The 12,994-nt window shown below is 38.7% G+C and overlaps 2 protein-coding genes across 2 annotated transcripts; one reads left to right on the plus strand and one right to left on the minus strand.

Moving 5' to 3' along the window:
• Nucleotides 1–1,713: 1,713 nt before the first annotated feature.
• LOC110273769 (putative leucine-rich repeat receptor-like protein kinase At2g19210) lies at nt 1,714–6,759 on the minus strand. Its single transcript, XM_052251590.1, has 8 exons — nt 6,715–6,759; nt 6,442–6,459; nt 6,206–6,330; nt 6,044–6,115; nt 5,910–5,981; nt 5,617–5,681; nt 2,023–2,226; nt 1,714–1,943 (listed from the first exon to the last, which is right to left on the minus strand). The coding sequence occupies exons 1-8, from the start codon at nt 6,757–6,759 to the stop codon at nt 1,714–1,716; spliced, it is 831 nt and encodes a 276-aa protein (XP_052107550.1).
• Nucleotides 6,760–6,923: 164 nt separating this feature from the next.
• On the plus strand, nt 6,924–8,270 carry LOC107458939 (uncharacterized). Its single transcript, XM_016077153.1, has one exon. The coding sequence runs from the start codon at nt 6,924–6,926 to the stop codon at nt 8,268–8,270; it is 1,347 nt and encodes a 448-aa protein (XP_015932639.1).
• The last annotated feature ends 4,724 nt before the right edge of the window (nt 8,271–12,994 follow it).

The raw sequence follows: 12,994 nt of genomic DNA on the forward strand, positions 1-12,994 counted from the left end.
ACACTAATAATATTATTCTCTAGGCATCAAGCACATCATGGGTGTTTACTTTTAAACTAGCCACTTGTCTATTGTACCAATTAAATTGCTTATACATGCTGGTTTAAATTTGCATATTAATATTCCATGACTAATTAACGCACTCATATCCTCCATACAAAGATGAACATCTAAATCTTGTATAAATAAGCATCCATGGTGAATAATTCAACGAACCATTCTCACCTTATTAGACTGCTGACTATCAGCGACAAAATGGTCTGGAGCTTCTTCCAGTGGTTTCGATGGATTGTGGTCAGGAATGGATGATGGAACATGACACAGAGACTGCACGACCTTACACGCCATTTACGAACTACCACGCGGTGATGGACGTATCAAAAGAGAGACACTATTAACTCCTTTATCTTGTATGGTGAATAAACCGAATAGACCACAGGCCGGCTGGGCAGGTATACTTGATGCGGTGCCGCCAGAAAAAGCCACACGCTGGGAATACGCTTCTGGGCGTTCACCGGTGCAGACCTCAACGTCTCCGGGAGCAACTTTCGGTGATAACACACGAGCCAGTGAGAAGATGAGATAGTAATGTCGGCGAGAGGGGTTGCATTCTTGGTTCTGTCGGCGCCATTCATAGAGAAATGATCATGGTTTATGTTTTCGTTCAACTGAATCCTAATTTTTTTAACCATTCAAATTAGCAAATCTTCATAATTAATTATTGTAACCATAATTCAATTTTAATTTCAATTAAACCCACATTACCCATAATTTAATTTTAATTTCAATTAAACTCCCATTGTATGCATTGTATAATAAGAGCATTGGTTCCTCATACTTTTCCTTAATTTTCTGTTTTCATGTTATTTATTATTAAAATCATTTTTTTTATTGTTTTACTAAAATAATCAATTGACTATTATTCATAGAGACATTAAATCGAGAAACATGTTGCTCAATGGGAAACTTGGTGGTAAAATTGTTGATTTTGGATTATCAAAGATCTTCCCTGATGAAGGTGACACCCATGTGTTCACAATTATTACCAGCACACATCTGTATGTTGATGATCAAGTCTTGTATACAAGATAGTATCATGTTTTGGGTTGTTTATAAATTGATTTGGGGCTTCAATTTTGTTATATTGATGCAGGTATTGTGTGCCAAATAGGTTGATGAAAAAAGTGATGTTTCTACTTGAGCTGATTACTGGCCAGCCTGCAATAACTAAAAATGAAGAGAAATCTCACATCACACAATGGGTTCATGGATCCAAGGTTACAAAGACTATTTGAGGTTAATTCTCTGCAATGGCTTGTGTTGCTCCCACTAGCACAAATCAGCCAACTATGAGTGAAGTGGTGATGGAATTGAAACAATGTAGTTCATTGAAAATGGAACATAGCATAAATGATTGATCATTAATAACCATAACGCGCCTACAAAAATTCTTAGTACAGTGTCGTATAGAACCATAATCTGAAAAAGGATCATTTAGATTCTCTCTCAGTATATGTACTAGAATTTAGAAGCCAAATCTTACAGCATTCAGCATATATAGCTAGTTAGCTACATACTATTACGAGCCTCAATATTTAGCCTTTTGTAGCAAAGAAAGATTACTCTCCAATTAATTAACATATTATTGTAATACGTCACTTTTCACTTGCAATTATGTCTTGATCTTATTTAATATTACCCTATTAACAAGCTTTATCCTAGACAATCAAGCTCTTCATTTTGTACATTCACAAAGACTAGTTCAACCGATGAATCTCCATTACTTTTGTTGCCACCACCACCATATTTTATTCGACTTAATTCCATTGCCAAAGCGTTCTTGAGTTCAATCAATACCTCACTCATGATTGGTCTTTCATTAGAGCTTTGTGACACATAAGCCATTGCGCTATATACAATAGTCCAATTAATAGTTCTTTTTTCTAATATAACATTACATAATTGGATCCACATGTAAAAATGTTTGATAGTATATTACCTCTGCTTGGAATTCCTGATAACCTTGAACTGAGGATTGAGAAAGCATCTTCACTGCAACTGGAGCATCATCAACATATCCCATATAAACTGTTCCAAATCCACCTTTACCAAGGATTTGACAGAAGTTGTTGGTGATTTTAAGGATATCAGAGTATGAATAGATTTTATTCTTGAACTTGAGTGATACATCATGGTCTTGCTTGATCTCCTTTGGAGTCTTTTCTACTGCCACCAATGTCAATTAATAAATTATCATGCAAGTATATGGATTTTGCAGTTAATGTAGTGAGATTCATATCTATTACCTTTGGTTTTTCTCCTTTTAAGACTCCCGACTACAGCTGTGGCATACTAAGAATGGATTTGTCTTCTTTTTCTTCTTTTTTACTTTGCATTCTCCATATTCACATAGTAGATATGGATTTTGATCAACACTATCATAGAAGCATGCATTATGTTTAATTCTTAAGAGTTCCAGAGTTAAGTTTACGTGTGATTAATCTTAGTCTACTTTAAAAATTAATATGATGTTAATAATAATTTGTTGAGTTAAGAGATTAACAATATTAATTAATGATGACAAACATTATTTTTGGGTAAAATAAATAATTAGTGTTGAGTATTAGTAATTGTATGTTGCTAATTATTTATTAAATATTACAGGCCAAAATTTAGTTTAGCAGCCCAATTGAAATGAAAATAAAATAACAAGGCTGATGGGCTGATAAATCAAGCAAAGCCCAAAGGAATCTAGACAAGAAACCAACGGGAAGAACATGATCAAAACCTGATCCAAGCCCGATTTGATTTCAGCAAGAAAATTCCTCTCATTTGCTTTACAAAAGCAACGTTCACCTTTCATCTTGGTCAGAAAGCACAGAAGAGAGAGAGAGAGAGAGAGAGAGAGAGAGAGAGAGAGAGAGAGTTTCTTCCATAAGCTAATCACCAAAGAAGCAAGAAAGAGAAAGATTAAGCAAAAGGTAGAGGTCTAATCACCCACATCAATCTATGTTAAGAAGAAGCCAGAAGCCAAAGGTGATTTTCATTTTCTTCTACATGCATCTCATTTTCTTTTCTTCATCTTCAACTCTCTGCCAACTCTATATTGGGATACATGGAGAGATGGAGTCTGTTTCCTCACTGCTGTGAATCGGTGATCACAAGTGTGTCTTGGAGACCAAGTTATTTTTTAATGGCCAAGATCTAGGTTTACCATTGAGGATGTCTGTTTCTGTTGATTTGTGGATTTCGGTCAACAAGAAAAGGTCAGAAGCAAAGTTCCTATTTTAAGGATAAATGGGAAAAAGTGAATGGCTGAGTTGGTGAAGCACAGAGCTCAAGAAGTTGACCTAGAAAGAAGAACCCAGCAACATGCAAGGAGATAAAAGAAGACTTTATGTTCATTCAAAAGCAAGGAGAGAAAACTAGTGTTATTGAGGTTTTGTTCTGTGAAGAGTTCCCTGAAGAAGTTTCTCTACTTGGATAATGCTTTCTTTCAAAGAAGCATTCAGCCAATACTGAAGAACTAAATCAGAGGCTTGCAAATCTGGTTTATCACATAGCAAAGAGGCTGTTGATGAAGTCAATCTCCTTCATGTTTTTACAGATTGTATTTTACTTTTTAATGTTTATCTTTCTGTAATTTCTTGAGTGAAAAGGCATATTGAGAAAGCTCAAGTAAAAGCCATGAGTGAAAAAAAAAGTTGAGTGACACACTTGAGAGAAAAGCCTAGAGTTATTTCAGATTTCTTTAAGTTGATTAAGTGTCTTATATCTTGTACTTATTAGGTATCCCTTTCTTAGTTGGGTTAGCACTAGGAGTGAAGAGTTAGGCATTAGCATAGCCAATGTCAAGTTAGGTTAGAACTTGAGTGTGAAAGGATTAGGTCAATCTTGTGGAATTGGTGTATGTAATACTTTTAACTATAGTGAAAATTCCTCCATTGTTGTGGAGGAGACTGGACGTAGGTTGCATAGCACAAGGCAACCGAACCAGGATACATGCTGGTGTTAGCTTTTCTCTTCTCTGCTGTGTTATGTTTTCTGATATTCATGAGACAAAAATAAATTGTCTCATAAATTTCTGCTGTTGAGTACAAAAAGAATCAAAATTGAAAGTTTGTATTAAAGGGTCTTTTCAGTAACTTAAAAGGAAGGCATAGATTCAACCCCCTTCTCTAAACCTACCACAACCTTCATAATTACATAAAAAAAATTATGACTATTTTCAACATGAAAATATTTATTTGCGTGATTTGAAATAAAATAAATTTAATTTGATATCAAACATTTTTTAAGTATTTTTTTTACAGAAAGCTATATTATTTACACAAATTTAGTATACATATATTTTATCAGCATTAAAAACAAATTATCAATTTGTTTTCTCAATATTTATTATCCGATAATTGCTACTGTTTTTAAAAGGTGATGCTCTATCAACTGAGATCTTTTGATTCAAGCGGCATTTAGCTTCTTCTAAGAAATGTAATAAGGCACAGAAAACTATGGAGTTATTGCCTTAGAGACTATAAACAATCAAAGGCAATTTGGTATATATTGGATTCTAGTATCTTGGACTCGACGGCTAGTACTGTTCCTGACGAGTGGTTTCGAAAGGCCTGGCTAACAATAAGGCGTCTTTCAGTGCAGGGTTTTGGTGGGTATGGAGACATAGGTGCAATGACATATTCAATACTGACAATCCTTAGGCAGACCACAAGGTTATGGCCTTGCCAGAATTATCGCCAAGGACTTACATGTTTACAAGAATCGAAACAATGTCTTTAAGTCTCTCCAAAATTGCCTGTGTTGGAAACCACCGGCAAGCAACCGTTTTAAAGTTAATTGTGATGCAAGCTTGTATCTGGATTCAAATTTAGCGAAATTTGGGTGTATTATTAGAGATTCTAAAGGAGATTGGATCTCGGGCTGCTCCGAAAGTATATTCCCCCTAATCTATCATCAAATGTGAATTATTTACTGCTTGGAGGGACCGGTTTTAGCTTGGGATTGCGGTTTGAGGGATATTATATGTGAAACGGATTGCCTTGACATTCTGTCCATCATGCATGATCTTACAAGTGGATATTCATCTGAAGTAACAGATTTTGTTCACAAGATTCAGGAGCTTTTATCTTATCCTTGGCTTGTTCACGTTGAGTGGGTGTTTCGGGAAGCAAATAGAGCTGCGAATTGGATGGTTAAATATAGTGTTAAGAGTAACTCTAATCATGTTATTGGTCTGAGCCTTATGTTAATCTCCAGCAAATTATTCGTTCGGATATAGAATAAAGTTTGCTTTGTTTTTTTCCATGTTTAGATAAAAAAAGGTGATGTTTAACTTTCAAAAACATTAAAAATTAATATCTAATTTAAAAAATATAAAAACAAATAATTTTTAAATAATTAAAATTTACTAAAAAATAAGTTAAACAAAAATTAAACACCAATTTATAGGTATTATAAAATTGATCTTATTTTTAATATAAAAAACGTATAAAATGTACATTAAAAAAATATGTATATAACATTCTTTAAATAAAGTTAAAAGATGAAGAGTATAGAAGGAAGATTTCATGAAACAAATTCATATATACTTGAGTGATAAGAAACCTTCGTTAGATTTCTCAAGTAGTGTTGATGGTAATGAACCACCGAGGTTATTGCCCGCCAAGTTCCTGCCAGAATAATAAAACTGCTATAACATTCTTTTCTTTTTTTGTTGCGTCATTTATTAGATGAGCTGGAGTAATAAAACAACAAAAATATTTAGTAAAAAAAAATACAATTATAATTTAGATTTATAATTTAATATTTATTAATTATTGTAATAATTAATAAATATTAAATAAAATAAATGTTGACTTTTTTTTCTTTCTTTCTAGCATGATTGTAAAACAACTTACAAGATCTTTAAGTTTCGTAATTGAGAGAGAAACTCCGGAACTTGGCCATTCAAGTCGTTGTTTGATAAATCCCTAGAAAAACAACAAATTTAAATGGAAGCAAATTTTGTATTTAGATTATGGGATGAACTCACAACTTTTCTAGCACAGTGAGGTGTGAAAAAAAAGGATCTATAGCTCCCGTAAATCCACTAGAAGATAAATTCCTGCATGAATAGAAAACAAAGATTTAAATAAAGACATTTAAAATGTGAAATGAACTAATAGTTGTTAATTATCTATAGGAAGTGACTTACAAGGCAATAATCCTAGGGGATTCATTTAGATGAGGAGTACAATTGAGACCGTCCCACTCCCACCTGTAGCCTGCCGGCCCGCATGCCACTCTTCTCTTATCGCCAAACCATAGACGGACTGGATCCTTGTGATGGCATCCACTAATAGTAGTAGTATTTATTATTTTTAATTTCAAATAATATTGGGTTGAAGAAACTATTAAACAAACTAGGATATATATAGATTTAACAAATACCATCTGCTTGGAATATATCTGTGATATGACCAATAAACATCGGTTACAAGTTATAGCTCGGCAACACCTAAAATCCGATCATAACTGATGATTTCATCACGACCATAAATAATCATTAAATCAATAACGTCGGATTTACAATTAATCCTCTTCCTGGGCGTTACAACCCAAGGAAAACAGTCGACCATTTACGCTAATATAAAGCAGACAAGGAAAGCCGAGAAAGGTACGTCGCTTTTCTAAATTAAGAACTACTATCCCTTTGATACTAACTTGAGCGTCGGAGTGCCTTTGCAGGTACCCACCCTCGCCGTTCATCCGTCGCCAACGTATACCTCAGTCCACTCTAGGAGTCCGCCGACCTTATCAGAGGACGAGCTATACCTCGGAGTTACCAGGCAAGAACATTTGGCGCCCACCGTGGGGCCGAGCAACTTGAAAAACCATTCGCAAAGGTCCCAAAACACCCTTAAAATACTACCATGGCTGACATTCCTCCCCCGACCCCATCTGAGCTCCTTCGGATGGTGACCGAGCTTCAACAAGCAAACCAACAAATGGCGGAGGAAAACCGAAGAATGCAGGAACAAATTGCGCAATTGGTCACTAATCGGCTGGAACACAACGATGATCTTCATAACCGAGAGGAAAATCGTGAACGTCGGTCAATGCCAACCCATGTTTCTGAAACACCTCAACAGGAGGAGGAAGAAGCCCACCAAACAGAAAGGTCCCAACCAGAGGCTGAGGAAGAAGAGCGCGACAATTCTGCCAGACCGTTTACGGCCGACATTATGAATTTCCAGCTCCCCCGACAGTTCATCCTGCCGACCACTCTGACCCCTTACGATGGATTAGGAGATCCAAAACAGCATATCAAGAAATTCCGATCTATTATGATCGTTAACGGTGCATCTGACCCTATTTTATGCCGTTGTTTTCCATCTTTTTTAGACGGTCCTGCACTTGACTGGTTTTGTTCTTTGCCTGCAGATTCAATATCGCGTTTTCAAGAGTTGGCAAAGCAATTCGAAGACCACTTCGCAGCATCTGCAATATACCTGCACGATTCTGACTACCTGACGACCATCAAACAAGGCCCACAAGAGAGCCTGAAGGACTATATCACTCGTTTTACAAAGGTCGCCATGAGGATCCCCGACCTTCATCCCGAAGTCCATCTCCATGCAATTAAGAGCGGCCTCCGTCCGGGCAAGTTTCAGGAGACAATAGCTGTGAGTAAACCGAAAACCTTGGCCGAATTCCGTGAAAAGGCCAAGGGACAGATAGATGTTGAAGAACTTCGGCAAGCCCGCAAAACAGAAAAGTCAACCGCGGCCAAAGACGATGATAAGCCCCGTGACAGTAAGAAAGCATTCAGGCCAGTTCCCCGTTATGAGTCATACACTCAGTTCAACACAAAGAGAGATGACATTATTAAAGAGATACTCAACTCCAAATTAATCAAGCCTCCTCGTAAAGCCGGCGCTTACCCGGAATCCAAGACCGTTGATAAATCCAAATATTGCACCTTTCATCAGAAACACGGTCACACAACGGATGAATGTGTGATCGCCAAAGATCTCCTAGAGCGCCTCGCAAGACAAGGACACCTTGACAAGTTCATTGCCGGGCGTATGCAGAAAAATACAAGCTCGGCTTCCGACCTTGTGACAGCAAGTCCCTCATCAAAAGAAAAAGATAAGACACCAGCCCAACCCAGAGGAATCATCAATTGTATTTCAGGAGGATATGCGGGAGGTGGACATACTAGCTCAGCACGGAAGAGAACTTATCGGGCCATGTTGGCCGTCACAGATGCCCCTTAAGTTCCTCAGCCGGTCCAAGATTTCCCAGAAATGACTTTCGGATCAACCGACTTTAATCATACCGATGCTAATTATGACGATCCGGTGGTGATTTCCATCCAGTTGGGGGATTTAATAGTCCGCAAAGTACTTCTCGATCCCGGAAGTAGTGCAGATGTCTTATTCTTTACCACGTTCGAAAAGATGAAACTAAGTAACAAAATTTTGCAACCATACCAAGGAGACTTGGTCGGATTTTCCGGGGAGCGAGTTCCTGTTTTGGGTTCCGTGTGGTTACAAACCACACTCGGTGAGCAACCATTATTTAAGACACAAGACATTCAATACCTTGTTGTCGACTGTTTTAGTCCTTATAATCTCATATTAGGTAGACCATTTTTAAATAAGTTTACAGCAATTGTCTCTACAGTTCACCTTTGTGTTAAGTTCCCTGTGCAGGATAATTTAGTGGCAACGATACATGGTGACCTCCATGAAGCTCGGCAATGCTATAATACAAGCCTGAAGCCCATCAAAAGGAGCAACATGGTTCAGGTCAACTACATACAACCCGACCAACCAAGTTTAACAGAAATCGACCCAAGAGCCGACTTTGAAGATCGGCCCATGCCGAACGAGGATTTAACAAAGGTGGCCCTGACCGAGGACCCCGCCAAATACACCTTTATGGGGACATCAATCAGCAAGGAGGAGAAAGAATCACTCATAAAGTTTTTGCGACAGAATGCCGACTTATTTGCCTGGACATCTGCCGATATGCCCGGAATAGACCCATCTGTTATCACCCACAAATTGGCAATTAATCCAGAAGCTCGCCCAGTTTCTCAAAAGAAAAGAAACCTCGGAGCAGAAAAACGCCTTGCGTCCCTTGCCGAGGTCAAAAAGCTCATCGCTGCAAATTTCATCAAAGAAATCAGGTTCACAACATGGCTCACCAATGTTGTTATGGTAAGAAAGAGTAACGGTAAGTGGCGCATGTGCGTCGATTTTACTGACCTAAATAGGGCATGTCCCAAAGATGCTTATCCCTTACCTTGCATTGACACTTTAGTTGACAATTCTTGCGGTTATGATTTGTTGAGTTTTATGGACGCATACTCTGGTTATAACCAGATCCTCATGCATCCATCGGACAAAGACAAAACTGCCTTTATAACTGAATATGGTAATTATTGCTATAATGTTATGCCTTTTGGTTTAAAGAATGCAGGTGCGACATATCAGCGACTAATGAATAAGGTCTTCGAGAACCAGATAGGTCGGAATATTGAAGTTTATGTGGACGACATGGTGGCCAAGACCATGGTCGGCAACTCTCATATTCATGACCTAGCCGAGATTTTTGGGCAGATCCGACGATATAACATGAGACTGAATCCTGAAAAGTGTGCGTTCGGTGTTCGCGGAGGAAAATTCCTCGGATTTATTCTTACCAGCCGAGGAATTGAAGCAAATCCTGAAAAGTGTCAGGCGATCCTTGATATGCAAAGCCCAAAAACGATAAAGGAGGTCCAACGGCTAACAGGACGACTCGCGGCCTTATCCAGATTTCTGCCCTGTTTGGCAGCAAAGTCTTTTACCTTTTTCCAATGTTTAAAAAAGAAAACAAAACATTTTGAATGGACTGAAAGCTGTGAATCCGCATTTCAAAATTTAAAACAATTCCTTTCAAAACCACCTGTTTTACAAAAGCCAAGACCTAATGAGCCATTATATATTTACCTGTCTATTACTGATACAGCAATTAGTTCTGTCCTTGTAACAGAAACGCAGAAAGGTCAACAACCGATCTATTTTGTAAGTAAATCACTGCAGGGTGCCGAGCTTCGCTACCCGAGGTTAGAAAAGCTGACGTTGGCCTTAGTCTTCTCCTCAAGACGACTCCGACCATATTTCCAGGGGCACACTATCATCGTCAGGACCGAACAACCCCTTTGGCACGTCCTCTCAAAGCCGGAATTAGCAGGCAGACTTATCAAATGGGCAATCGAACTTTCTGAATTTGATATCCAATACCAACCAAGAGGATCCGTCAAATCCCAATACTTAGCAGATTTCGTGGCAGAACTTACCCAACCAAGTATGGAGGAACAGAACTCGGACTGGAGCCTATTTGTGGACGGAGCCTCAAACCCCCAAGGGTCAGGGGCAGGAATATTACTTGAAAGTACTGAAGGTATCATCCTCGAACATTCTCTCCGATTCTCCTTTAAAGCTAGTAATAACCAAGCCGAATACGAAGCCCTCGTCGCCGGGCTCAGGTTAGCAATTGATTTACACATTACCGCCTTAAAGGTTTATTGTGATTCTCTATTAATAGTCCAACAGGTTAATCAGGTCTTTCAAACTAAAGATCAGCTTTTATTGAAATACTTAGAACTTGTACAGCAGTTGGTAAATGGCTTTCGAAAAATCGAAATTTGCCACATTCCTAGAGAACAAAATCATAGGGCTGACATTTTATCAAAACTAGCTACTACACAGTCACACACAGCAACATTATTACAGTCAACTTTAGACAAGCCGAGCATATACGTCATTAGCACTTTAAACGCTTTCAATGAAACAAGTTGGCAACTACCTTACATACAGTATCTAAAAGATGGTTCTCTTCCGAAAGAGATCTCAGATAAGAAAAGGTTTCGACGACAAGCTTCTTTCTTCACATTAATGAATAACACTCTGTATAGGCGGGGATACTCCCGACCACTTTTGAAATGTTTGGACATGAATGAGGCCGATCTTGCGTTAGCCGAGGCTCATGAAGGAATATGCGGCATACACTCGGGGGCAAGAAGCCTAGCACAGAAAATACTGCGAGCCGGTTTTTACTGGCCAAGTCTGTGGGAGGATAGCAGAAAGAAGGTCAGAACTTGTGACCAGTGTCAAAAGCACGCACCGATCATTAACATCCCAGCCGAGCAGCTTCACCAGTCTGTAGTAAGCTGGCCATTTAACCAGTGGGGGATTGACATCCTCGGCCCGTTTCCTACCGCACCTGGGCAGATGAAATATTTGGTCGTCGCTATTGATTACTTCAGCAAATGGATTGAAGCACAGCCCCTGGCAAGAATCACATCCAATCAAATGATATCCTTTGTTTGGAAATACATAATATGTCGATTTGGAATTCCACAACATATTGTCACAGACAATGGTCGGCAGTTTACCGATCATAATTTTAAAGATTTTTTGCAGAAATTGAAGATAAATCATCATTTCTCATCGGTCGAACACCCACAATCTAATGGTTTAGCTGAAGCCGCCAACAAGGTCGTCTTGCACGCATTAAGGAAAAAGCTCGACAACGCTAAGGGGCTCTGGGCCGAGCTAGTTCCAGAAGTCTTATGGTCATACAACACTACAGTACATACATCCACAAAGGAAACCCCATTCAGATTGGTCTATGGATCTGAGGCTATGATTCCTCTGGAAGTTTCCCAACAATCCTTACGAACAATATCAAAGAGTCACGATCAAGCTCGCCGAGCAGAACTTGACTTAATAGAAGAAATCAGGAATACAGCAGCTATCCGCCACCAAGCTCTACAGCAGCAACTGCGCCGAAGACATGCAAAACGAGTCCAACCAAGATCCTTCAACATCGGAGATCTGGTGCTGAGGAAAACAGAAGAAGCTCGCTGACCATCTTCCCATGGGAAGCTTGCAGCAACATGGGACGGACCCTACCGCATAATAGAAGTCCTCGGGAGAGGAGCTTACAGACTAGAACATTTGGATGGAACTAAGATCCCAAGTACTTGGAATGTTCATTCTTTAAAGCAATATTACAGTTAAGGCACAACAGAACGCTAGTACTCTTTTTCCTACCTTGAGATTTTTCCCAAAAGGGTTTTGCTCAAGAAGGTTTTAACGAGGCTAGCTTGCCAACATTAGGTTGTTAAGGTACCACTTTGAATAAAACTCATTTACATTATTTGATAGAATATTCTCTTTTAAGCTATATTTCAATTTGCCAAACAATCATGAGAGAAGTTAACCACAACTCTCAACAGACAAAACAGATAATATGCAAAGCCATATTAAGCATACAGTTCAAAAATTCCCACATATGGGTACCAGACAAAAGTAATTAGAGTCATACAAAACCTAATTACAACCAACAGTCAAACAAAATAAAGCAGTCATGGGTCATCACACCCAAAAAACAGATAACAAACGAAAGTTATACAAACCAAGCTAGTTAGCTAAATTATCCCCCCTTCCTCAATAACCTCTTCATCATCCACAAGCTGACCATCCCGAATCACCTTACTTGGGTCCATAGATGAAAAGTCGCCATCGGGCATAAGAAACTTCGCCTGAGTCACAGCACGTTCAAAACCTTCTGCGAAGGCATCAAGAATGTCACCTTCCCTTCCCGCCTCGAACTCCTTCATTCGTGCAGTCAGGTCAATAACTCGTTTATTCACCTCCTCCAACTCAGTTTCTTTCTTCTTCAGAAGCTCGCTCGCATTCTCACGACTTTCCTTCTCAGCCTTCAAATCCTTCTCCAGATCAGAAAAATTCTTCCTTAACTCGGCAAGGACGAGCTCTTTCGAATTTAGCTGTTCCTTCAAAATAGCACATTGCTCAAGCTCGGTAACAAATTTTTTGTGTTTCTTTTCTTGGCTTCGGCCTATACTAGCCAAACGAAAACCCAACACCTGAAAATTACAAATTTAAGAGCGTAAATTATACAATATAAACACCCAAAGTCAGAT

Source organism: Arachis duranensis, chromosome 7, assembly GCF_000817695.3.
Source record: "Arachis duranensis cultivar V14167 chromosome 7, aradu.V14167.gnm2.J7QH, whole genome shotgun sequence".
Lineage (NCBI taxonomy): Eukaryota > Viridiplantae > Streptophyta > Magnoliopsida > Fabales > Fabaceae > Arachis > Arachis duranensis.

Coding starts and splice junctions, on each gene's coding strand:
- LOC110273769 (XM_052251590.1), bottom strand. CDS start 6,759: ATGAACGGCGAGGGTGGGTACCTGCAAAGGCACTCCGACGCTCAA. Junction 2,227..5,616: donor ACTTGAGAAATCTAACGAAG/GTTTCTTATCAC, acceptor CATTGGTGGCAG/TAGAAAAGACTCCAAAGGAG. Junction 1,944..2,022: donor TTCTCAATCCTCAGTTCAAG/GTTATCAGGAAT, acceptor ATGTTATATTAG/AAAAAAGAACTATTAATTGG.
- LOC107458939 (XM_016077153.1), top strand. CDS start 6,924: ATGGCTGACATTCCTCCCCCGACCCCATCTGAGCTCCTTCGGATGGTG.